This window comes from Panthera tigris, chromosome A2 (assembly GCF_018350195.1).
Source record: "Panthera tigris isolate Pti1 chromosome A2, P.tigris_Pti1_mat1.1, whole genome shotgun sequence".
Lineage (NCBI taxonomy): Eukaryota > Metazoa > Chordata > Mammalia > Carnivora > Felidae > Panthera > Panthera tigris.
The window spans coordinates 5,029,017-5,051,482 of NC_056661.1; the positions used below are offsets into that span (position 1 = coordinate 5,029,017).

At 56.2% G+C, this 22,466-nt stretch overlaps 2 protein-coding genes across 8 annotated transcripts; one reads left to right on the forward strand and one right to left on the reverse strand.

Moving 5' to 3' along the window:
• The first annotated feature begins 896 nt into the window (after positions 1 to 896).
• On the forward strand, positions 897 to 9,595 carry TRIP10 (thyroid hormone receptor interactor 10). Of its 2 annotated transcripts, XM_042977960.1 has the most exons (15): positions 897 to 983; positions 2,179 to 2,294; positions 2,380 to 2,436; positions 3,278 to 3,425; positions 3,507 to 3,569; positions 3,789 to 3,893; positions 4,030 to 4,158; positions 4,739 to 4,885; positions 4,999 to 5,193; positions 6,251 to 6,418; positions 6,687 to 6,796; positions 8,543 to 8,675; positions 8,900 to 9,042; positions 9,121 to 9,242; positions 9,362 to 9,595. In XM_042977960.1, the coding sequence occupies exons 1-15, from the start codon at positions 960 to 962 to the stop codon at positions 9,508 to 9,510; spliced, it is 1,809 nt and encodes a 602-aa protein (XP_042833894.1). In that variant the 5' UTR covers positions 897 to 959; the 3' UTR covers positions 9,511 to 9,595. The 2 variants fall into 2 exon arrangements, with proteins under 2 accessions (XP_042833894.1, XP_042833895.1); XM_042977961.1 differs by lacking the exon at positions 6,251 to 6,418.
• Positions 8,508 to 20,836, reverse strand: SH2D3A (SH2 domain containing 3A). 6 transcript variants are annotated; one of them, XM_042977965.1, is made up of 10 exons: positions 20,704 to 20,836; positions 17,186 to 17,322; positions 15,312 to 15,661; positions 14,859 to 14,935; positions 12,769 to 13,253; positions 12,529 to 12,674; positions 12,188 to 12,362; positions 11,998 to 12,109; positions 11,530 to 11,715; positions 8,508 to 8,549 (listed from the first exon to the last, which is right to left on the reverse strand). In XM_042977965.1, exons 2-10 carry the CDS (start codon positions 17,252 to 17,254, stop codon positions 8,539 to 8,541), a joined length of 1,611 nt encoding a protein of 536 aa, XP_042833899.1. In that variant the 5' UTR covers positions 17,255 to 17,322; positions 20,704 to 20,836; the 3' UTR covers positions 8,508 to 8,538. The 6 variants fall into 6 exon arrangements, with proteins under 6 accessions (XP_042833899.1, XP_042833897.1, XP_042833898.1 ...); XM_042977963.1 differs by lacking the exon at positions 8,508 to 8,549 and adding an exon at positions 9,957 to 10,649 and having other exon boundaries at positions 12,529 to 12,644; XM_042977964.1 differs by lacking the exon at positions 8,508 to 8,549 and adding an exon at positions 9,957 to 10,607.
• Between the last annotated feature and the right edge of the window lie 1,630 nt (positions 20,837 to 22,466).

Here is a 22,466-nt window from a genome sequence, read left to right on the forward strand (position 1 = left end):
GCGTCTGTCACCTCTGTAGACACTAAGCACCAAAGGCTGGAGACAGGAGGGTGGGAGCTGCAGGATTCTCTCTCCTTTCATCCCAGTGCCTTAAAGAGATTAATGAGGTGCGAACAGACTTTTATGAAAGAGGTGACAGACTTCCAGCCCCCAGGGCCCGAGTTTCTGGAGGGAGAGGTGGAGTCGGAACCAGGGTCAGTACAGACTAGGAAGCCTGATTGGGTCTTAATGGATGCGACTGGAAAATGGGTAGGTGGAAGCGCGAACTGGATGAGGGCCGAGGAGAGACCTGGGCCCGGTGCCCCAAGGACGGCCCGTCCTCAGTTTCCCGGCGCAGACTTCGGGAGGAGGGGGAAGGCAGGATGCGGTGGGGGCGCTAATGGACCGGGCCTTGGCGGAGACGCGTTCTGGGCCGGATCGAAGTCCTCCCATCCGCCCTGTGGCCGGAGAGAACCAGACCATTAGTGGGACGAGCAGAGATGTCTGGAGCCCGGCCGGCCCACAAGAGCGGGGTGACCTCAGGTTCTTCCACAGAAGGGGTGGGGGAAGGACCTGTCGGGTTGGGGTTTTAATGTCTTGGCCCTTTAAGGAATGGTTGGTTGAAGGAAAAGAGAAAAGTAAGAACAGCCCCAGGCAGGGCAGGGGTGGAGAGGATAAGAGGGGCCGGATTTGGAAAATGGGTGGGGGTGCTTTAAGGGGTCGGCCCAGTGGCATCGGGTGGCAACTTTCCTTTAGGAAGGGGCGGGGCGTCCGTTGGGCCCCGCCTCCTTGGGGGTCCCGCCTTCAGGGCGCAGTTCAGGGGCTCCGCGCAGATGGGGGCGTGGCAGGGCCCGCGGGGGCGGGGCCGAGCCTGGAGTGGGCGGGCCCTGGCGGGCGGGGCCGGGCGCGCCGCCCCGAGCTGAGTCTCCCGGCGGCGGGCGGCGGGGACCGGGCGCGGCGGCGGCTTCGGCGGGAGCAGCATGGATTGGGGCACCGAGTTGTGGGTGAGTCCGATCGGCCCTGCCCCACGTTCCTCCCTTTCTGGAGTCCAGACCCCCTCCCTCTTTGCTCCTGCAACACCTTAGCGGGGGCTCGGAGCTCTCCCCTTCAGCGACCCCTGGAGTCCCAGCTTTCCGCCCTCTCTCGGAGTTTCCCAGGGCGTTTCTGGACGCCCGGGGCGGAGGGCGACCGTGCAGGAGCGGAGTGGGGAAACTGAGCGCGGGGTTCGGAATGAGGAGGGCAGAAGTCCTAGGACAAGGCCGGGGCGGCCGGGCGAGGTCACCTATTTTGAGCACCCTGGCTGGGCCGGCGGCTTATCTTACGGCCCCTGGGTCCCTGCCCGCCGCCCGCCTGTCCCGCTCGGGCGGGGGAGGGGACCCTCTGGCCACTTTCAACCCCACGTGGGACCTAGAAGTTCTGACCGCCCTCCCGGCGCCGCCAATCAACACCTAGGGGCTTGGGACCCTCTGGGGAGGGAGGGGGCTACGAGGCCGAGCCTCGCCTCGCAGTCCCCTCCCCCAACCTGCCCCAGGCACAGGGAGGGGCTGCCCCCAGGCCACCTCTAATCTCTACTCTGGAAGCCCCAGAAATTCCCCCGTATCCTAACCCATACCTCTGACCCCTCCTTTTTATGGGGGCGGTGGCATCCCTGGGTTCCTGGGTGCAGCGGGATAGCTAGATTCCTTCCCCCACAACTCGGTGTGGCGTTTCTTTTGGAGGTGCAGTGGACTCAGTGGGGGAGACGGAGTCATATATCGGGAGGGTACCCCGGGAAGCTTGGCGAACCGGGGAACGTGGGGCCTGTCCCCTGGACATTCTTGGGCCCCCCAAGCTGCAGGGAACCCTGCCCCTCTGGCCTGACTCACGCCGGGCCGGCCGGATTTTCCGGAATCTTGTAGGGGGGGGGGGGGATTAGGGGAGCCAGGGCAGGGGGGAGTGGCTCTGCCCCATTCCACACCCCTCTTGGCGGTCAGGCGACGGGGACCCTGTAGTCCGGCTGGGGCCCCGCCCCTGTTCCCTGGTCCTTCCCGGGAAGGGGAGGGGGTTCCCGCCGGTTTCCTGCCTCCCCCCGCGCCGCGCCGGGGCGGGGCCGGGAAGCCACTCCTTCTCCGAGCCCAGAGCCTTCAGGCCTCTCCCGCGCCTGGTCGGCCGGCAGTGGGGTCCCAACGTCTCGTTCCGGATCCCCACACCTCCTTCCAGGATCAGTTTGAGGTGCTCGAGCGGCACACGCAGTGGGGGCTGGACCTGTTGGACAGATATGTGAAGTTCGTGAAAGAGCGGACCGAGGTGGAGCAGGCTTATGCAAAGCAACTGAGGTGAGACCTTACGGTGGACCCGCCCTGGGGCTTGGGGGAGCTGTTGGAGGGCCAGGGGCTCAGCCTTTCTGCCTCCCTCCGTTAGGAGCCTGGTGAAAAAATACCTGCCCAAGAGGCCTGCCAAAGATGACCCGGAATCCAAGTAAGGACGGAGAGGGATTGCAGGGCTAGATTTGGGGGCCCCGGGGGTGTGGGTCTCACTTCCTCTCCCTCACTAGGCTACCCCAAGCAAGTCCCTTACTTCTTGCTTCAGATCCCACCTAGAGGGATGGGCATGGTTGCAACATCCAGATTACCTGTGTCAGAATCCTAAATCCACTCTTTTCTAGCCCACCTGCTTTGGGCAACTGACTCAAGTTTTCCATTTTATTCTCCTATTAAGTGAGAGAGAGGCTCTAACAGTTACTAAATGAGTGAGTCTGGGCAGTTGACTTCTGTTTTATGCCTCTGTTCTCCTCACCTGTGACATGGGGATGATGATGGTGACCTTGTAGGGCGCATGCGAAGATTAACTGAGATAATGCATTGAAACGGTGTCTAGGCAATAGTAAGTGTCATAGGAGCATTTCGCTTTACCCCAGGTCCCCAGTTCCAGAATCCAAAAAGCTCCAGAAATCAAGATTGTGTGGGCAACTTGTCTGGCAGCAACCTCTAAACTGACTTGATGTTGATCACGTCCTTGGTCTTTATCCCACTTAGCGTGAATATTAATGCCTCTGGCTGCAAAAATACTGTGTTTGATGCTGCTCTGACCCCACTGGGGTGATGCATAAAAGACATCAGCATTATATCCCCCTTCTAAACCTGAACAATTCTGAGTTCCAACATGTATCCCACTGAAGGGTTTGGGGTAAGGGATACGGACCAGAATTTAAGGTTGCTTACGGGAGGAATGTGTTGGGGCTTTTTTTCCCTTTTCTATATGGAGGTGGGTCCGGGGGGGACCTGACTTTGGCTCGCTGCCCCCTCCCATCCTGCCCCAGGTTCAGCCAGCAACAGTCCTTCGTGCAGATTCTCCAGGAGGTGAATGACTTTGCGGGCCAGCGGGAGCTGGTGGCTGAGAACCTCAGCGTCCGCGTGTGTCTTGAGCTGGCCAAGTATTCACAGGAGATGAAACACGAGAGGAAGATGGTGAGCGATTCCCCCTCCCTGGGTCTTCTCAGGGGCCGCTTACTGCAACCTAGGTGAGCCTAACAAGTTCTGTTGGCACAGCACTTTCAGGAAGGCCGTCGGGCCCAGCAGCAGCTGGAAAGTGGCTTCAAACAGCTGGAGAATGTGAGTCTGTGGGTGTGGAGAAGGGTGGCTCTGTCCCTGAGGGCCAGGGGAGGGTTACTGATCCGTGGAGCTGTCCGCGTTGTCTGGCCTGCAGCCCCTCTCCCCTGGGGGCTTCTGCCGTGCCCCTTATCCCCCGTTTGCTGGGTCACTTTTCCGCCAGTCCCTGAAACCTTGCTGTCTCAACCTACTACCTCCTTCTGGTTCTGGCCCCCAACACAGAGTAAGCGCAAATTTGAGCGTGACTGTCGAGAGGCTGAAAAGGCAGCCCAGACTGCTGAGCGACTCGATCAGGATATCAATGCCACCAAGGCTGATGTGGAGAAGGTACTTGCAGGGTCTGGGATGGGCTTGATGAGGGGAGATGGGGGAGGGAGGCAGAGGCGGGGGGGGGGGGGGGGGGGCGTGTCTGGCCGGGATGCGGCCAGGACCTGGCAGCAACTTCTACCTCCATGCTCCTCAGGCCAAGCAACAAGCCCACCTTCGAAGTCACATGGCAGAAGAAAGCAAAAATGAGTACGCAGCCCAACTACAGCGCTTCAACCGCGACCAGGCCCACTTCTATTTTTCCCAGATGCCCCAGATATTCGACGTGAGTGTTCCAGGCCCCCAGCCCCATCCTCCTGAAAACCCCCCCAGAGCGAATCGACTCTTACACACGTGTCGGAACCTCAGCAGCAATGTCCCGATCTCTCAGCTGAAAAGCAGTTAGAAAAACAACCAGTGTCCGCGAGCTCTGTCTTTACTCAAGCTGTTCTTTCTGCCAGGGACGTCTTCCTTTTCCTTTTGGAACGCTCTGTCCGTTCTTCTAAGCTCCAGCTCTAACCTGCCCTCTGAAAGGTCTCGCATTTCCCCTCTTCTTCTTTAGCCTTCTGGTTTGTCCCAACCCTGGGACTGGCTGTGTCTGTGCGAGGTCTGCTTTTTGAGCACGGTCACCCACTTTGAGAAGCCTTTCCTGACTCCCCTGGCAAGGCGGGAGCTCCTCAGAGTCCTCTCTGAAATCTCCCCTGTCCCATGTCTCCTCCCATGACCACCCTGGGGTGGGGTCTGTTTGATTCTGTGTCTCCCCCACCAGACAGCTCGGGGCTGGGCCAGGGTGGAGCCCCATCACGTTTGTGAGCTGGATCACTGCTGCTGGCCCCTCGTTAGTGCCCCTGTCTCTGTCCCCGCAGAAGCTTCAGGACATGGATGAGCGTCGGGCCACCCACCTGGGGGCTGGGTATGGGCTCCTGTCAGAGGCCGAGCTGCAGGTGGTACCCATCATTGCCAAGTGTCTAGAGGGCATGAAGGTGGCTGCGGATGCCGTAGACGCCAAGAATGTGGGTGTCTGGTCCCGGGCGAGGGGGCTGACAGGTGGGCAGTAGGAGGACCCCAAAGGCTTAGCATCTCCTCTTGCCCCTGACTGCCCCCCCCCCCCCACCGCCCCCCACAGGACTCCCAGGTCCTAATTGAGCTGCACAAGTCAGGCTTTGCCCGCCCGGGTGACGTGGAATTCGAAGACTTCAGCCAGCCCATGAACCGCGTGCCCTCAGACAGCAGCCTGGGCACCCCCTCTGATGGACGGCCTGAGCTCCGAGGCCCGGGCCGTAGCCGTGCCAAGCGCTGGCCCTTCAGCAAGAAGAACAAGGTGGGGGCCGGGGCCCTTGGGATGGGGAATGTGAGTAGGGACAGGGGGGCCCCCACTGAGTCAGCCCCAGCCGCCAGGACGCTGAGTCCCAGGCAGGAATTTTCCTCTTGGCTGCTGGCCCGGGCTGGAGGGAAGGGAGGCGGCCGGGTGATTGGCCTGGGAGTCCCCCAAGGCTGAGTGGGGTGCAGGGAGGGGGCCTGTGGTGTCTGTGTGCTGCTTCTCAGGATGCTAGGAGAAGACCTGCTTCTGGTGTTCAGGGCTGGATGAGGGCTCGGGACGCTGGCCCTGGGGACTCCCCTGGAGTCTCTCCATCCTGCCAATGTGACTCCAGGCCTGTGACCCTCAGGCTGTTTTTTCTTGGGGTTTTTGGCTTTTAATATCAAGCACATACCTGTTTTATAACTTAGACACCCCCCACCACGGTTATATCTTCAGACACTGTCCCCCGGCCCCACGGTTATATCTCATGACCCCTGTTTTATATTTTTGATCCGTCTTGACATATAATTTGATACCCCTTTTCAATTTGTACATGAGACTCTCCCAGCTGAAACCCCACCTGTAACCCTTCTGATCCATTGTGACTTCTGTCCTTCTCTTAGCTTGCCTTTGACCTCTGTGGCCACGTACCTGTCTGAGACCTTGATTCCTGCATGTATCTCCCTCTACCTTCTAGACTGTGAGCCCAGAAAGCTGGGTGCACGGAAACCTGGGCCTCCCTGCCTCCCACCCCCCCGGCCCCATTCTTAGGTACTGGATATGGGATTCAACGGTGGTGCAACATAGGGGGTTAGGGAGGGGTCCAGCCTTCTGGCTCACAGTCTAATGTCCTCCCCACCACATCCCAGATTTTTATGTTGCTCTTTGCATGCATTTTCTGTGTGTGATTGTGCATCTTGAGTTCTGGTTTTCTTACCGTTTTTTTTGTTTTTTTTTTTTTCTTTTCTTTTCTCCATTTTGTTTTTTCTCTTTTCTTTATTACGTCCATCGTCCATCCTCGTTCTCTACATCCTCCCACCCCTCCTGACCCAATCCCCTCCCCTGCCCCCGCCGGTAGCCACGCCCTCCACCCTTCTCCCCCCTGGGGGGCCCCCTGCCCTCGGCATTGCCTAATGGACCCCCATCCCCCCGCTCCGGCCTCGACCCCTTGGCCATACTGAGTGAGATCAGTAAGTCGGTCAAACCGCGGCTAGCATCCTTCCGCAGCCTTCGAGGCAGCCGTGGGGTAAGTGAGGCCTCGGGGGAGGAGGAGGAGGACGGGGCGGCCCCAGCCCGCCCAGCAGCTGGGTGGCGGGACCCTGGGCTCGCTTCCTGCCGCCGGCTGGGCCCGCTCCTCTGGTTGCCAGACCCGGACCTGCTTTGCTCTGTGCATGGCCTTGCCCCCCAAGAACCTTGGGTGGGGAGGAAGGTGGACTTGGTGTGTCTTAGCAATGTAGAAGAGCCTGGAAGCTTAGCATTCCTGATCCCAAACGCAGTGTCTTCCTACCTTGCAGACAGTGGTGACAGAGGATTTCAGCCACTTGCCCCCAGAGCAGCAAAGAAAGCGACTTCAGCAACAGCTTGAAGAACGGAGCCGTGAACTACAAAAGGAGCTTGACCAGAGGTAAGGTTGGGGGCAGGCAGGCAGGCAATGACCGAAATACAATAATAAGTGAACTGTACCGGAGTGGTGTTCGAAGATCTTGCCGATAAACCCCAGGCCTCAGTGGTTTTATAGGTGATTCCTACCACACTGAAAAGGAAAGCGTTACTTCCCCTCTTAAGTCACTCCAGCAAACAGAAAAAGTGAAAGCTGCCGGCTCCTTTAGGAGGCTGGTGGAATCCATTCCCATATCGGTTAGCAAGAATTCAAGGAATTGAAATTTCACTTACGATCTTACATGCAGAATCCCAGCCAAACAAATCCAATGATGTATTTTAAGAATGACGTATCATGTGATGGCAATGATTGCACACAGCGTGGATGTAATTTAATGCAACGGAACTGGACTGGATGCTTCAAAATGGTTCCAATGGGGAATTTTGTGTTCTGTGTATTTTACCATAATGGAAAAAAAATTTTTTTTTTTAAAGTGTTATTAAAGAGAGAGAGAGAAACTACGTGCGAGTTCACGAGCAGGGAAGGGGCGGAGAGAATTCCAAGCAGGCTCCAGGCTGTCAGAGCAGAGCCCAACGTGGGGCGTGAGATCATGACCGGAGCCGAAGTAGGACGCTTAGCCAGCTGAGCCACCCAGGCGCCCAAAAAAACGACCTTCTTAAAAGACGAGTCATAATCAATTGGGTGTTATCCCAGTAATGCAAAGATGGTTCAATATGAAAACGTCTATTAGTCTCATTTACTACATTAATTGGCTAAAAGAAAAAAAACCATATGGTTATCTATTTAATACTTCAGACGCTTAAAATATTAACAATAGAAAATCTGCCAGATTGAAAAAAAGAAAATCTTTGCTCACTTCTTCCAAGCAAAAGGTTTTTTTCCCAGTCCCCTTACATAATAGGAATGACGTTTGCCACTGTGGACAGGCAGCCAAATTCTGTTTTGCCGTTTGCACAGAACCTCTTGTACAAAAACTTTTATTGGTGTAAGGTTCCATATGGAACTTTGTCGTCCCTGGGTTTTTATGGTATAGGGGTTAAGGGGGCAGCTTTGGAGCCAAGACAGACCGGCCTTGAATTCCAGCTGGCCCACCTCTCTGTGCCTCAGTTTTCTCATCTGTAACATGGATCCCGTATTAGGACGGGGAAGAAGTTGAAACCAGGATTGCCATACTCCAGAGCTCTATGCTTGTTACTACTACTGCCTGTATATGTAGTCCTGGAGGAAACAGGGACCAGAGGGAGGCTAATGATAATGATAGCATGTACAGAGCGCTTACCCTATGCCATACACCGTCTCAAACCCTTTACGTAGATCCACTGGAATTCCCACGTTTTCCTGAGACTGAGCAGAGGCAGGACCCTGATTAGGGCTTGTTTAGGGCTATTATTTCAGATGCCTGGAACGGCGCCTGGTATGTGATAGGTACTCAGTATGTATTTGGATAAATAAAGGCACTGTTATAGTCTTGAGCTCCCATGAGCTGTATGTATCGTCATCCCCAATGTTCCAGATTTGCATCCTGAGACAGAGGTTCAGTAACTTAGTCCAGATTCGTTAGGATATGTGCCCAGACTGGGATTCAAACCCAGGCAGTGAAGCACTAACGTTTGAGATTTAACCACTGTCTTGTCTTGCTATTTGTTCCTTGAAGCAAAGCACGTGTTTTGTTTTTGGTTGGTTTTTTTTTTTTTTTTGCTTGTTGAGTCCCATGGGACTGTTGTTTCCAATCTGTCTGTGTCATCCTAGAGAAGCCCTGAAGAAAATGAAGGATGTATATGAGAAGACACCCCAGATGGGGGACCCTGCCAGCTTGGAGCCCCGGATCACGGAAACCCTGAACAACATCGAGCGGCTCAAATTGGAAGTGCAGAAGTATGAGGTCAGGGAAGACCCTGGGGAGGGGTGGGGGCCAGCGGGCCTGGCTGAGTCACTTCCTGGGGGGGGGGGGGACAGGGAGGTGTTGGTGGGAGGGGGGGTGCTCCAGCTGTGTCTCATCACAGCCTTGGGTGTGCATGGGTGATCTCAGGGAACCTCCAGGCCCAGAGTGGGCCGACCCCGGAGGAGCCCTGCCCTGGGATTGACTTCGTGGCTCCCTCCTCTCAGGCTTGGCTGGCAGAGGCAGAGAGCCGAGTCCTGAGCAATCGGGGAGACAGCTTGGGCCGCCACACCCGGCCTCCAGACCCCCCAGCCAGCGCCCCACCAGACAGCAGCAACAGCAACAACAGATCACAGGATAACAAGGAGAGGTGAGCGGGGGGGACAGACTGGGTCTGCCCCCAGGACCCAGGAGGCCCATCCTTACCTGCTTCCCTGTCCCCAACCAGCTCTGAAGAGCCCCTCTCAGAGGAGGGTCAGGATGCCCCCATCTACACGGAATTTGATGAGGATTTTGAGGAGGAACCAGCATCCCCCATAGGTCACTGTGTGGCCATCTACCACTTTGAAGGTGAGGACAGCTTGTGTGTCGCAGTTGATGGGGTGGGTTGGGCAGGGGGTGGTGTTTTTGGCTCGGTTCTGTTTCAAAGCACGTGAAGCACATCCGAGCCCACTGCTACTCCATGACAGGGTCCAGTGAGGGCACCATCTCCATGGCCGAGGGTGAAGACCTCAGTCTCATGGAGGAGGACAAAGGCGACGGCTGGACCCGGGTCAGGCGGAAACAGGGAGGTGAGGGCTACGTGCCCACCTCCTACCTCCGCGTCACGCTCAACTGAACCCTGCCACAGGCGGGAAGAAGGGGGCTGTTGGCTGCTGCTTCTGGGCCACGGGGCGCCCCAGGACCTACGCACTTTATTTCTGCCCCCGTGGCTTCAGCTGAGACCCGTGTAACCTGCTGCCCCACCCCCCACCCCTTCCGAACGGACCCGCTGTGCCTTCCACTGTTGATGTACATACTCGTGTTTCAGATCTTTTCTTCCTGCCGCTGGGCTAGGGCCATTTTGTTTTATATAAAAATTTACCTAAAGCTTTTGGAGTCTGTGCCTTATTGGTAGATTTAGATCCCAAGGCTGGATAAGCAGATGGCACCCTCCTTCCTGGCCACAGAGGGCATGAAGAAAGGGAAGTAAACTTGAGCAAACCTTGGACAAAACTTCCCCAGAGCTGGGTGCTTGTCTGTGACTTCAGTGTAGGGGGTAAAGCACCAAACGTCCTTTCCGTGTTTGTTCGTGGCAGCTTTACTGAGAAAAGGCAGTGTTGAACACCCACCGCGTGCCAGGCGTTCTCCACCCGTGATCCCTAAACTCCCGAGCTTTAATCCCCATGACAACCCCCAGAAAGTACACGGCCTCACTTTTACGTTGAAGGCAGGCACAGAGAGGCTGAGCCATTTGCTAGAAGCCACACAGCTTTTAAAAAGCATTTGAACTCTGGCTTCCGACTAAGAGCTCTGCAAGCTCTCGTCCTATCAGAAGCCTCATGTTCACCATCTGTAGGTTACGTGTGGGGAGGTGGGGGCTGGGATTGGGGGTCCAGAGCCTCCAGATACCTGGGTCTTCTAGTGGGGGGGTGGGGGGGAAGGAGGCCGTCCCTCACGGGTCGGATTCATGTACGCTTTTAGGGAGCAGGATGGGTTCTTGCAAATCTGGCCCCCACTTTCTGTGAGGCAGAATGGGTTTCCACTGCGATTGGCTGCGTGAGCAGCGTGGGGCAACTGCATGGGTGTCCCCGTGCGAAGAAGGGGGTCTGTGCTTTCAACCATCCGGCTCCAGGCGCTGTGAAAGGACACTGAGGACGCGCTGGAACTTCTCAAGACGTGCAGCTTGCGGTGCCCCCACGCCTCGGCTTCCCCAGAGCAGCCTTTGCACGAAGCCTGTGGTCAGGGCCTCCCTCAGCTGCGGGTTCGGACGGAATCCTGGGGGCGGGGCCAGGAGGGCTGGGGGCAGGGCCCAGGCTCCAGCTGTGCCCCTCCCTGCACCTGCCTTCTCCCAGGGGAACTTTCTCCCAGCAGGGACCTGGAGGGACTCCGTCCAGAAGCTCTGGGCAACTGGGCGGGGTTGGCGGGGAGGGAGGGGGCTCTCAGAGTCGCTGCAGGAAGCGGGGTGGGGTGGCTAAGGAGCTCGGTGGAAACAAACTGCGCCAGGGTGCATGGGAGCAGTCTGTTCCAGCTGCGTGATGCTGGGGTGGGGGCTGGGAGGGGGCCTCGGGGCTGTGCCTGGAGGTGGAGCCGCCTGGCGGGGGGGGGGGGGGGGGGAGCAAGATTTGGAGTCTGGGCCACCCAGCACGGCACATTTTGGGGGAGGTTGAGCCTTTTTGGAGAGAAGAGAGCTAAGGCGGCCAGGGAAAGCGGGAGTAACTCAGGTGGGGATTCTGGAGGCTGGGCCTCCCCCAGCACAGGAGGAACTGCTCTGAGCGCAGTGGGGGTGCTGTTCTACCAGACCGAAGGAAATGACTCATTTTGGAGAGGGCTAGGCATTATTGGGGGGATCGAGATCCTCTGGGGGCAGGGCCATCTCAGGTGGGAGCCGGGGACTGGGACTCCGTGGACGTGGCTCCGGGGCCTCTCTTGGGGTGGACAGCAATTTCCTGTCAACACTGTTGGCTCGGACGCGCGCGGCCTTGGGGCGAGAACTCCCTGGGGGCCGCCGGGTCGGCCCGGTTTGGGTGGGACTCCGGGAGGCGTGGCGGAAGGCTCTGGTCCCTGGCCGGGTGGGTTCTGGGGCACGCAGTCAGAGCATGCGGGGTGCTCGGAAAGTCCGGACGCGCTGGCAGCCGGGAACAGAGGGGGAGCTCACCTCGCAGGCGCCGGGCCGCCGCTTCGCGGAACTTGGGCGCGTCCTGAGCCATCTGACGCGCCCGGTGCAGGGTACGCAGCAGCCGCTCGCAGCTTTCGTCTAGCGGCCCCGGGAGTTCCTCGCCCTCCAGCAGGCGCACCGCGGGCACCACGTGCGGCAGCGCCACCTCGCCGGGGTCGCAGGGTCCTATGCGGGAAGGGCACTGGGCTAGGCTTGGGGCAGAAGTGGGGTCTAGGGTGAAGAGGGTGGACCCTAGAGTCGAGGGGCCCCAGAGTCTAGGTCCTCCTAGAGTCGAGGAGGACCCTCAGAAGCCCAGGAACACGGGTTCGAGCCTAACACAGAGCAACCGGGCCGGGGGCGTGGCCTAGGCCTGGGGGCGGAGCCTAGGCCAGAAACAGGGGCGGGGCCTAAGGCTGGATTGGGATTCCGATTACGGGTTGGTGTGCACCTCCGAGTGATGCCACTCACCGGCGCCCTCATCCAGCGCCCGCATCAGAGGCTTCAGCTCCTGCTCGAAGGCCAGCGCGGCCTCTGTGTGGCTCCTTCTGAGCTGGCGCCACGTGCGTTCCAACCGGGACACCTGGGGGAGGAGCCCTGAATATGCTTCCTCTTCCCTCTTCCCTGCACTCAGGCTTCCTCATTTCCGCTCCCCACGCACCTGGGGCATGAGCAGGGCGCCCATGACCGCGGCCAGTCCAGGCAGGTCCCCCGCCGCCCCTGGCCCCAGGGCCAGTGCCAACTCCACCAGGCCCCGAAGGGTGGCCGCGCGCTCCTCCAGCGGGCCTGCGCAGCCCAGCACAGCCAGAGCCCCAGCCAGGGCCAGCGCCTCATGTCTGCGGGGGTGGAGGGCAAGGGTCTGGGGGCAGTGGGAGGTTTGTAACTGGGAGCTGAGGCGTGTGTGTGTGTGTGTGTGTGTGTGGCCGGGGGGGTGGGGGGTGGGGAGGCATTGCCCACCCATCTCACCTCCTCGACCCTGGGGATTCCCGGCGGCTGGCTCACCTCTCCAGAAGTTCCAACCTCAAGCGATGCCCATGGGGAAGCGTGAGCAGCTCCAGGCCAGAGGCAACCCCCATGGCACCCCGCTGAGCCTTGGTCACTCCCAGAAGTCCTGTAGCCTGGGCAGCGGGAGTTAGTGGGGATGTCAACTGAGCAGAATGAGTATACGGGTTTGAGGCGCCGTTCGGCCTTGGCCTGGCTTCAGCCCCTGTCTAAGGAGGAGGGACCTGGTAGGTGACCCACCTGACAGTCCGCCAATAATAGGTGGAGGGCAGTGCTCCCAGGATGGTGCTCCAGGAACAGGCCACGGAGAGTACTCAGGACTCTGGGCTCCAGGGGCCGATTCTGGGGGCCCAGCAGGCAGGAGGGGTTGTTAGGGGGGCAGAAAGAGACCTCAGCCTGTGGCCTTGCAAAACTTCTACTCTCTTCCTCCTCTTCCTCTTCAGCTTCCCACCATGGGGCCTCTGTCTCCGGGCTGCTGTGGCCAGGGGGTGTTCCTTGGGCACCGGGCACTCGGGGCACCAGCTCACAGTACGTTGGGGGGCGTCCAGACGCATCACGCAGCACCAGCGAGGGTGTTCGAGGTGGCTTGGTTGGTGCCTTGGCATGAAGCTGCCCATCGGAGGCCCTGAGTCTGTCAGCAACGGACCCCAGGGGAGCTGGGGTCTTTAGCAACACAGGGTCACTACCCATCCGAGGGAGGGCACACGTGGGCATGGCTGAGGCTTCTAGGGGTCAAACAAGAGGGAGTGAAGGGGGTACACAGGGAAGATAGCTGGGTGGGGTGGGGGTCTTCCTGCGCTACCGCCCTCTTGGTTCATGTAGTCAATAACCAGGTATCTTGGGGTGGGTTCGAACTTAAGAACTGCATTGATCTAAATGCGATACACTTACCAATGGTTTGAAAATGAACTCTCTTTGACACTTATGTATGAATTCTGAATACTATGGTTTAAACTTGAATCCTTTTGGTTTGGGCCCTCTGGTTAAAGATGGGAAGCACATACAAAACTAAAACAGAAACAATTCTTCAAAATTCACAAGACAACAAAAGCACCAAAGACACAGAGTTGATCAAACTTTCAAATGATGTCTTTTGTTAAGCTTCTGGCATGTGTACTTCTGAGGTTATTAGAACTTAAAGCTGCACCCAGACTTTTGGGAGGCTCTGTATTTGCCAAGCATATACGTAGACCCTCTTATAGGGGCTCAAAATCTTCCCATGGTTCTAGCTCACTCTGAGTAAAGGCCAAAGTTCTCACAGTAGCCAAAAAAGGCCCCTGATACCTGAATCTCAGATGGTTCAGCTATACTCACCTCCTTTTGGCTGAATCAACAGTTCAAACTCTTGTTTTGGCCCCAGGACCTTTGCACTGGCTCTTCCTACCTTTTTTTTTTTTTTTTAAGTTTATTTATTTATTTTGAGAGACAGAGGGAGAGCGGGAATCCCAAGCAGGCTCCATGCTGTCAGCCCAGAGCCCGATGAAGGGCTTGAACTCACAAACCATGAGATCATGACCTGAACCGAAATCAAGAGTCGGATGCTTAACCGACTGAGACACCCAGACACCCCACTGGCTGTTCCTTGTCCCTGGGCCACTCTTACCTCCAGATAGTCACATCATTTCTTCCTTCACCACCTTCAAATCTTTCTCCACGGGGCCTGTCCGGACTACTACTTAAACCTGTAATACTCTCATCCCTCTCCTCCCAATCTCCCTGACTGTTTCACTTTTAAGTTTACCCCAACTTGACTCATTTTTGTCGTCAATGTCCATCTTCCTTTAATGGGATGCTGGCACCACCTGTGCAGAGATCTTTGTCTTTCTTGTTGAGTGATATATCTCAGCATTTAGCCCAGTGGCTGGCATGCAGTGAGGGCTCATGTTGAATGGGGGAGGCAGGACAGATGGGACAGACAAGCCACAAGGAGAATCGTAGGTAGGACGGTTAGGGTCAGCTGCTTTGAGAAACCAAGTTAAATGAGAAGTCAGTCGGGAAAAGATTAGGGGAATGGGCTTTCCCATGGTGAGGATGGCAAGTGCAAAGATCCTGAGGCAGCAACAAGACGGTGTGGCTGGAGTGAGGAAGGGGTGTGGCAGGAGTTATCAGAGAGGTCAGCCATGGTCAGAGCACACAGAGCTTCTGGGAATAATCATAAACCCACATTTTAAAGCCCTCACAAAGTTCCTGTGTATTTGTTAATCACCATGACAATTTTGAAAGCATTATTGTCCCCATTTTCCAAGAGGTTAAGTCACTTGCCCAATATCACTCAGGCAGTGAGTGGCACAGCCATCTCTGAGCCATGTGCTGTCCTGGTGGACCCTTACCTGGTCCACAGTGATCTTCTCTTGACCGCCCCATGTGCTCCAACCCTGCAGGCTGACTGTCACTCCACTTTCTAGTCCTGGGGGACAGAGATGAGGGAGACGTGTAGTCCCACCCTGAGCAGGGCAGCTCCCACTGATGCCCAGAAAACGCTATATCCACTCATTCAGGATCAGTGGACCTCAGCCAGGATATCCTACCCACAGGGGACACTTCACAGTGTCAGGAGACATTTTTTTGTTGTTGTTGTGGCAACTAGGGGGTGGGGTGGAGAAGATTCCACGGGCACCCTGTAGATAGAGGCCAGGGATGCTGTTCAACATCCTACGATGCACAGGACAACCCCCCACAGGCAAGAGTGATCCGGTCCTAAATGTCAATAGCGGTTAGTGCCCAGGTAGAGGAACTCTGGGGGGAACTGGATGTCATCTGAGAAGTAGGGAGCCTGTGATTACCTGGGCAACTCTGTCAGAGCTGGGCTGCCTCGGAGGGTGTCCTCACTAAAGCTGCGTCGAATAGGTCCTTGCCGTATCACGGGCCTGGAGGCCACAGCCCCGGTGGCCTGGGAGAGCGGACGTTGCCCGGTCACATAGCTGAGAACCAGGGAGGTCAGGCTTGGGAAACGCTCATCCTCCAGCTGAAAGAGGGCTGTGGGTCGGCCTGGTCGGGGACGCAGGGCCACACGGAGCACCTCAAAGTGCAGGGCTGAGCCCTGCCAGCGGCAGGAGATCACTGGGTGGCCCCCACGGGACCCGGAGGCACGAACCAAGAAGTCTCCATCTTGCTGAAGGAGGGCCTCAGCCTTCTGGGGAAGGAGGACAGGCGGCAGGGGGCTTAGGCATGAGCCCAGATCAGCAATTAATGGTGATGCCTCACCCCCAGCCCCCACCCAAGAAAAGCCACCCCAGGGATGGGGTAGTTTTACACCAAACCATCCCCCCCTTTTCTCAGGGGCACCCCTCTGGAGTACATTTCCCAGGCTCCTTTGCAGCTTGTCATCATTCGATATGATCTGGCCAATAGGAGGAGGGCAGAAGGGCAGCTGGGAACGTCCAGACCTGGCTCACAAGACCCTCCTGGACAATCCTGCAGGTTCTGGCCCCTATGTGTCAGGGAATGTCCCCAAAGCCCTGGTGGAAGGAGGAGCCACAAGATGGAAAGAGCCCGGATCCTGACCGATTTCTGGAGCTCCTCACTCCCCACTCCTCAACCACCTCGTAGTGCTGGCTGACATTGAGCAAAGCAGCTTTCAACCTGAGTAAATGCCCTAGGCTTGGTACACAAATGTGGCTTCAAACAAAAATGCCATTAGCTGGATCCTTCCAAACTGACTGTGGCCTGGAAATCCTCCTGTATTAAAAGTTTTAAGCAGTCTGATGCCAGCCATGGTGGCTGGTACCACAATAGGGGCTGGGGGCCATGACACCAGAGGGGGAGGCAAAGCAGAGTTGGGGACAGGGGCTGGGGACTGAACGATAAATACCGTGGACGCACATATAGCCCTTACTATGTATCAGGCTACATGCTGTAGGCATATGAACTCATTTAATCCTTTACCAAGGTTAAGCAGTAGATACCATTACTCCCATTTCACATATGGGGAAACTGAGGCCCAGACAGGTCAAATACCTTGCCCAAGGTCACACAGAATGCAAGCTGTAGGGCTGGGGTTTGAATCCAGGAGGTCTGGCTCCAGGGTGTGGCATTTTAACCACTAAGCGATACTGACTCTCACAATTTGCCTGGATGCCCAGGGTCCCAGGACTCCCGAGGGTGACAAATGAGTTGGGGATGAGGGTTGGGGAGACTCGGGTTGGGAGGGAGATGCTATGACTGCTCAATACTGATTGAGCACTCACTGTGTGCCAGGACCTGTCCTAGACCCTGGAGACACAGGGATGAGTGAGACCAAGGCCCTGCCCTGCGCCGTCTGGTGGGCAAGATACACGAGAGGCAAGCACACGTGAACTGTCCAAGAGTAATCAATGAAGGTGATAAAAGAGGGAAATGGGGTCCTGGTGGCCACAGGTACTCGGGACCCAGAGGGAAAGACAAGCAAAGCCAAGGAGTCGGACTTGGGGGGGGGGGCATTAGGACCCACTTAATCTCCGTCACCCTTGTCCATACCATCCCAGAGAAAATGGTCATTTACGTGTAAGGAGTGGCATGATACCAACCAAACTTCAAGACAGTCCCCAGACCCTCAGCCACCTCTTCCAATAGACCTCGACCATAAGTCCCTCATCCAGGACCCAGGAATCCCCAGCAAGTCAGGGCGGGAGAGGCTCCCCATCAGACGGTCCTGAGGCTCTGTAGGAAGCAGAGGTACCTGACGGGACAGGGGGCCGTGGTACCAGGGCTGGCTGGCGAAGTCTTCTCCATCCTGTGGCACCTGCATGGAGCTCTTGGGGGCAGAGGGTACAAGGGCTGAACTCTGTGCTTGCAACAGTCCTCAGTCTTCCACATCTGTAAAATGGGAATAATTATTCCTTACTTCTAAACTTCCTTAGTGGTCAGGTCAGCCCTTCCATGGTCCTCAAACCTTACAACGCAACTCTCTCTCTCTGTATATATATAATATAGCCATATTCTAAATTAAACAAGTTATTCAGTCAAAAAAATATATATATATATATATATACACACACAGCAGATTTTGTTTCTATATGTGTATGTATATATATGTGTGTGTACATATATGTATACATATATATGGCAGATACATATAATTGGGCTATGATTAAGATTAACTTAGAATTGGCTGTGATCTCATGCAAACAGTTGTGCATTCACTGCTATTCTTGGAAAGGGAGAAGGCCTAGACATTGCCTTCAAATGTAATGCAATTTTTAAAGAATGTTTGTTTGTTTATTTGTTTTGAGAGAGAGAGTGCGTGAGCAGGGGAGGGGCAGAGAGAGAGGGAGAGAGAGAATCCCAAGCAGGCTCTACACTATCAGCTTGGAGCCCAAGGCGGGGCTCGATCCACGAACTGAACCGTGAGATCATGACCTGAGCCGAAACCAAGAATCTGACGCTTAACTGACTGAGCCATCCAGGAGCCCCTGTAATGCGATTTTTATGCAGATGACATTTTACAGAAATGTCATTAACTATTTCACTCAAACTAATATTTATGGGGCACTCACTGTGTGCCAGGTACATACTCTAGGCCCTAGAGGCCCAGCAGGAACAAGACAGGGGCATCCTTGGGGAGTCACTGTTCTAGTGGGGCAGAGAGCAACTAAGAAAATAAATAAGTAGGGCACCTGGGTGGCTCAGTTGGTTAGGCGTCCAACTTCGGCTCAGGGCATGATCTCGCGGTTCGTGAGTTCGAGCCCCACGTCGGGCTCTGTGCTGACGGCTCAGAGCCTGGAGCCTGCTTCGGATTCTGTGTCTCCCTCTCTCTCTGCCCCTCCCTGACATGCATTCTCTCTCTCTCTCTCTCTCTCTCTCTCTCTCTCAAAAATAAATAAACATTAAAAAAATATTTTAAAGAAAATAAATAAGTAGATGACGGAGTAGATAGATTACAAAGAGATAAGCAGAAAAATAAAGCCAGGGATGGGATATGAAGTTACAAGTGGTGGAGATCAGATTTTCCATAGGGTGGCCCGGGAGGGTCTCAATTAGTACCAACTGGGAGGATTTTGAGGGAGCGATCCAGGTGAAAGAACATTCCAGGCCAGAGGGAATCTATGTTATTAATCTATAGCTTCTTAGCCATCTATGTGCACACTCAAGAATTCTTAGGATGTAGGAACATCTGACCCATACATGGCTTTCCCATGTCACACCATTTTTATAAACTTTATGTATGCATTCTTGTATTCTGCAAGAGAGAGAGAGAATGAATGTGAGCGGGAGAGGGGCAGAGGGAGAGAGAGAAACTTAAGCAGGCTCCACACCCAACATGGAGCTGGACGCAGGGCTCAATCTCATGACTGTGAGATCATGACCTGAGCTGAAATCAAGAGTCACCCACTAAGCCACCCAGGTGCCCCTTAAATTTTATTATTATTATTGTTGTTGTTGTTGTCATTATTATCTCTACACCCAATGTGGGGCTCGAACTCACGACCCTGAGATCAAGAATTGCACACTCCTCTGACTGAGCTGGCCAGGCCCCTCTCCAACATCATACCATTTTCAAGGACAATAAAACGTCACATTTTGTAGAAATGTCAGCAAACAGCAATTTTGCCTTTGCAGATTCTTACATTTTGGAGCCCATACGCTTTGTTATTCTTGTGGCCAAATTTAGGTCTCTGACATTTTGGGGCTCCCTTGATATTGTGCAGGCCTCAGGCTCTGTGTGTCTGGAGTCTGGTGGAGAAAACCTGCTCTGGGTGGGAGGGAAGCAGGCGGTCTGCTTCTCACTGCCTCCACCCCTAAGGTCTTCTGCGCCTGGCTGTGCAGGGAAGTAGCACCAGGATTCTCGTTTCCTGAGTCAGCAAGGCTGAGGGCCAGAACCGGGCAGGAAGTTCCCAGACCTGCCCCAGGTGGCTTTAGGGGTGGGGAGCTGGGCAGGGAGCTGGCTCCAGGTGCTGCATACCTGAAACGCCAGGTGTGCCTCCTGGATGCCTGTGTACTTCCTGTTTGTCAGCTGGGCCAGGCCAGCCTCTGTCTCGACTCCCCTAGCCTCAGCTCCCTCTATCTTGTGCCCTCTTTAGTGGGCATGCAGGTGGGTCACCGACAAGGCTCTGGCTAGTTTGGTGGAGGGGAGCTGGGATGAGGGAGGAGCTCAGGGTGGGCACAGGTCTGACTCAGGCCAACTAAGTCATCCTCCTGCCCTTCATCCTTTGGAATAATTTCTGGATATTTGGGCAGGGGAGAGAAGGGAGCAGAATCAGGAAGAGGGTGGGGTAGGGTCAACCATGGGGAAGGGAAGAGGGTTATTCATGCCCTACAGACCACGCCCGTGTGCACACATATGCAGGGGGGCAGCCCCCTACACACAGACACATGGACTCAGATAGACATGGGTAGTCAAACTTGACATGGAGCAAACGCTGATTGGCTGAGCACTTACTGTGTTCAGGACCTGTTCTAGACCCGGGAGATACAGTGATGAATGTGACTAAGGCCCTGCCCGGTGCTGCCTCGTGGGCAAGTCACACAGCAAACAGCACACAAATGAATGAAGAAGACAATGTCTAAGAATAATCACAGACGATAAAACAGGAGCGTGGGATAAAGAAGGTTGGAGGAGGCAGCTACTGTAAATAGTGTATAGTCAGGCAGCTTTCTCCCTCCACGGAGGGACTTTGGAGCTGAGATCTCAGTAAAGGGAAGGAGACAGTTACACAAAGGTTTGGAAAAAGGGCAGTCAAGGTGGTGGGGGCCGGGAGAGCGGGTGCAAGGCCTGGGGGTGAGATGGAGCTTACTTCTAACATTTTACACCATCAAGGAGGCCACTGTGGCTGAAACGCACTGAGCAACCAGCTAAGTGGAGAGCGGCGAGGTCGACAGGCGTGAGACCATTCTGGTGGACCCGGAGTTTTCATCTTAGTGGGATGCAATGGGGGTTACAGAAGGGTTTTAAATGAGAGAGGGCGCGATCTGGTTTGTGCTTTAAAAAGATTGCTCAGGCAAAGTGGCAGCCTGGAGGCTTTCCGTGTTCCACAGGTAACACGCTTAGAGGAGCACTTTCAGGTACGTCCAGGTACACGGTCACGCGTGACGCATAGCGACCCAAACAGGCACTCGGCGACCCCTTCTATGTCCTCGGCTGCTCGGGGACCGACACCCCGACCTTCCCTTCCGGCCGGGGGCCCCACCTGGAAAAGAGAGGACTCTTCCACCCCAATAATCCCCCGATTCCGGATGTACCTGCGTCCCCTCACTCACCTGGGCCGGGACCCGCGGAGCTGGCGAGAGGCTGGGGCCGGGGCGAAGCCTAAAGCTCTGCAGCTCCGGGCCCCTCCCTCCCCGCCCCAGCGGGCCCAACCTTCTCCGGCCCGCCCCAGCGGGCCCAACCTTCTCCGGCCGCGCCCGGCGGGAACCGAGCCCATTCACCTGGCCCCGCCCCCGAGGACCCCGCCTCCAACGGTAGCCTTCCAGGCTCTGGCCCCGCCCCCGCGCCCCGTCCCACCCCTTCAGAGGCGTTCTTGGCGCTAACCACTCCCCCTTCGGAGAGAACCTCGCTCCCATAAACCACGCCCCCTTGGGAAGGCCGTCCACCGCTTCCAGGGGGCCCCGCCCCCTGGGGCGTCGCTCCGCCCCCAAGAGCTGGCCACGCCCACACGCTCTTTTTCCCTCTCTCAGTCCCGCGCCTTAGAGCTCCGCTCCTCTCGTCCCCGCAAGGCTGGTCCCAAGTATCCCTGACCCCTAGGGACGTGGTAAGGGGTGTCTGTCTCCTCGCCTCCCAGGGGCCCGCGCGGGGACAGGCCGGCCCTTTACGGGCTCACTCTAAGCGCGGGGGCGACGGCTGCTGTGACGTAGAGAGAGGTGCGCTTCCTCCAGACCGTCCCCCTGGGTTTCCCGGAAGGGAACTCCAGTGGGTGTCGGGTTTTGTGGAGACAGATGCGGGAAAACACGACAGCCTCCACCAGTAACAGCACAAGGGGAGAGGAGCTCGACTCTGGGGGCTTCTGGGGGGGAGACATTCAGGTGGTTTCCCTGGTGGGAGGAAGGAGGTGGGAGGGGGGCTTCCATCGTGATGCTTGGAGCAAGCGCGGAAAGATTTGGAACAAGAGGAAGGACGCTCTAGCCACGTTTATTGGGAGCTCACAATAATAGCAGTTTTGGAAGCACTGGCCGCAACTACACTTACTGAGCGCTTACTGTATGCCAGGGCTCTTCTGCTTGTCTGACCTGCTTCAACGCATTTAATTTTCACATAGACCTGTCAGTGAAGGAGGTACTAATTTTCATCACCCCCATTTTCCAGATGCAGAAACTGAGGCGCGAGGCAGCCAAGCCGTTTGCCCAGGTCGACCCGGCTTGTGAGTGGCGGAGGCGGGATTCGTACCCCGAGCCCTGGAGCGCCATCCTGTCCTCCTCGCTTTCATCCGTGCAGCCCAGCCCCACCACCTCTGATCCCTACCATAAATTCTAAACGGTGAAGGTTACCATCACCCATTTTACAGATGAGGAAATTGAGTCGTAGAGCGCCAAGGACGCTTGGGGATGAAAAGTTTCGGTGCCTGCGGGATCGCAAAGCTGGTGATTTCCAGGCTTGGCTTCCCCCTCCGCGAAATGTGGAAGAGACTCGAGGCTGCGGAGGAGGAGCTGAGGGGAGCGTTTTTTTCCTTGATCCCCTCGCGCCTAGTTTCGGTGCAGAGAGTAGAGCGGGGCGGGGGTGGGGGTGGGGGGGTGGTGGTCCAGTGTGGGAGTCTAGCGCCCCCTAGTGGTTGGAAGAATTAAAAAAAAGAATCTGAGGGGCGTGCCTGTGAGATGGGCGGGAGAGGGGAGTCGAGTCTACTCAGCTTGGTGGGGTGGAGGTGGAGAGAGAGAGACCTTGCAGACGAGATGTTTTCAGGTGGAGATAAGGGCTACGAAGATGGTAAGTGTTTGCTTAACGAATAGACTAACGAACAACACCATCGATGTCTACAAGGAAAAAGACGGTGGGGGCCAGGGCCATGGCAGTATATGGATGAGCTTGGGAT

What these genes read in the sequence shown, in the direction of transcription:
- TRIP10 (XM_042977960.1), top strand. Translation starts at nt 960, where the DNA reads ATGGATTGGGGCACCGAGTTGTGG. An exon ending in GCTTCAAACAGCTGGAGAAT is followed by an intron (nt 3,570 to 3,788) that starts GTGAGTCTGTGG and finishes CCCCCAACACAG; the next exon opens with AGTAAGCGCAAATTTGAGCG. An exon ending in AGATGCCCCAGATATTCGAC is followed by an intron (nt 4,159 to 4,738) that starts GTGAGTGTTCCA and finishes CTGTCCCCGCAG; the next exon opens with AAGCTTCAGGACATGGATGA.
- SH2D3A (XM_042977962.1), bottom strand. Translation starts at nt 17,254, where the DNA reads ATGCAGGTGCCACAGGATGGAGAAGACTTCGCCAGCCAGCCCTGGTAC. An exon ending in AGAAGATCACTGTGGACCAG is followed by an intron (nt 13,254 to 14,858) that starts GTAAGGGTCCAC and finishes TTTGACCCCTAG; the next exon opens with AAGCCTCAGCCATGCCCACG. An exon ending in GGCGGCCCGGCGCCTGCGAG is followed by an intron (nt 10,650 to 11,529) that starts GTGAGCTCCCCC and finishes CCCCGCCCCCAG; the next exon opens with GATTCCGTCCGAACCCGCAG.